This window comes from Corvus brachyrhynchos, unplaced genomic scaffold (assembly GCF_000691975.1).
Source record: "Corvus brachyrhynchos isolate BGI_N302 unplaced genomic scaffold, ASM69197v1 scaffold706, whole genome shotgun sequence".
Lineage (NCBI taxonomy): Eukaryota > Metazoa > Chordata > Aves > Passeriformes > Corvidae > Corvus > Corvus brachyrhynchos.
In genome coordinates, this window is record NW_008238371.1 from 127,071 (window position 1) to 128,672 (window position 1,602).

The 1,602-nt window shown below is 66.4% G+C and overlaps 1 protein-coding gene across 1 annotated transcript in view; it reads left to right on the forward strand.

Annotated features, from left to right (window-relative positions):
* Positions 1–1,602, forward strand: part of LOC103617018 (anion exchange protein 2) — a gene marked incomplete at its 3' end in the record, with an annotated part of 5,487 nt that extends 3,885 nt beyond the window's left edge. Inside the window, exons 3-6 of the mRNA XM_017736310.1 lie at positions 698–841; positions 916–1,096; positions 1,182–1,317; positions 1,455–1,602. Of these exons, the coding sequence (XP_017591799.1) occupies positions 698–841; positions 916–1,096; positions 1,182–1,317; positions 1,455–1,602 (609 nt within the window). The remainder of the gene's footprint in view (positions 1–697; positions 842–915; positions 1,097–1,181; positions 1,318–1,454) is intronic.

Sequence of the window (1,602 nt, forward strand, 5' to 3'; positions counted from 1 at the left end):
GCACCTGGGACGGCACTGGGGACCAGTCTGTGTCGGGCGAGCAGGGCCGGGACAGTGGGTGAGGCAGTGCCAGTGGAGTGGGGCTGGGGATGGTGGGTTGGGGAACGGGGGGCCGGCAGTGCCAGATTGCCTTGTGGCTGCAGTCAAGCTGGGCTGGGTGCAGGCACTGACCCTGCTCCCAGTGCTGGGGAGAACCACAGGGGACTCATCCCTGGTGCCAGGGCTGGGCTGAGTCCCTGTGGAGTCTGGCCAGGAGCTGAGCCCAGGGCAGCTGGAGCCAGTGACAGCAGTAGCAGTGGTGGCAGCTCCCCATGGCACTCACTGGCCCCAGGGATTCACAGTCCAGGACTCTCAGGGTGGCGGGTGACACTTTTGCTGTGGAGCTCCCAGGGGAGCGCAGCCAGGGCAGAGCCCATGTGCCAGTGAGCACATGTGGGTGTTGGCACATGGGGAGCAGGTGACCCCAGTGCCAGGAGCTACCTCAACTCCTGCTTGACACTGCTGGTGGTGACCAAGTGACCCCCCGAGTGCTGCAGCACTTGCCCCCAACACTGGGATGATCGCTCTGCCCTGAGCTATCCCAGGCAGGACGCATCCCACAGGTCCACGGCCGCTCATGCCAGGGCTCAGTGTCCCCTGTGCTGGGGTTTGAGAATCAGGGCCCCACAGATTTCCCACCCCATACCATTGCTGACCCCCCTCAGGTCACCGCTTTGAGGATGTGCCGGGCGTGCGCCGGCACCTGGTGCGGAAGCGCGCCAAGGCACAGATGGTCCATGTCAGCAAGGACCACAAGGAGCCCAGCACGCGGCAGCGCAAGCAGGACCGGCAACCCCACGAGGTGCAGGGTCCTGGAGCAGGGCACGGGCAGGGACGGGGGCCCTGGGTCCCAGCACTGACCCCGCTGTGCTGCAGGTGTTTGTGGAGCTGAACGAGCTGGTGGCGGACAAGAACCAGGAGCTGCAGTGGAAGGAGACGGCACGCTGGATCAAGTTCGAGGAGGACGTGGAGGAGGAGACGGACCGCTGGGGCAAGCCACATGTGGCCTCCCTCTCCTTCCGCAGCCTCCTGGAGCTCCGCAAGACCCTGGCCCACGGTAGGGAGGCGGAGACCACTCTGCGGGTCCCATGGTGAGGTGGGGTCCTGTCCCTGCTGGCCTCAGCCCCCCCTCCCTTGTCCAGGGGCCGTGCTCCTGGACCTGGACCAAAAGACGCTGCCAGGGGTGGCTCACCAGGTGGTGGAGCAGATGGTCATCACGGACCAGATCCGGGCCGAGGACCGCGCCAACGTGCTGCGGGCGCTGCTGCTCAAGCACAGGTGGGCATGGGGGGCACGAACACAGCCTCCTTCCCCTGGGCTCTGCTCCCTGAGCTGCAGGGCTCACGCTGTCCCTGGGATTCTGGCAATGGCTGTGCCATTGGGCCTCCATTGACAGCCCTGGCCCTGTCCCGCAGCCACCCAAGCGACGAGAAGGAGTTCTCCTTCCCGCGGAACATCTCGGCGGGCAGCCTGGGCTCCCTGCTCGTGCACCACCACAGCACCAACCACGTGGCTGAGGGCAGTGAGCCAGCTGTCACCGAGCACCTCATCGCCGGCCCCACC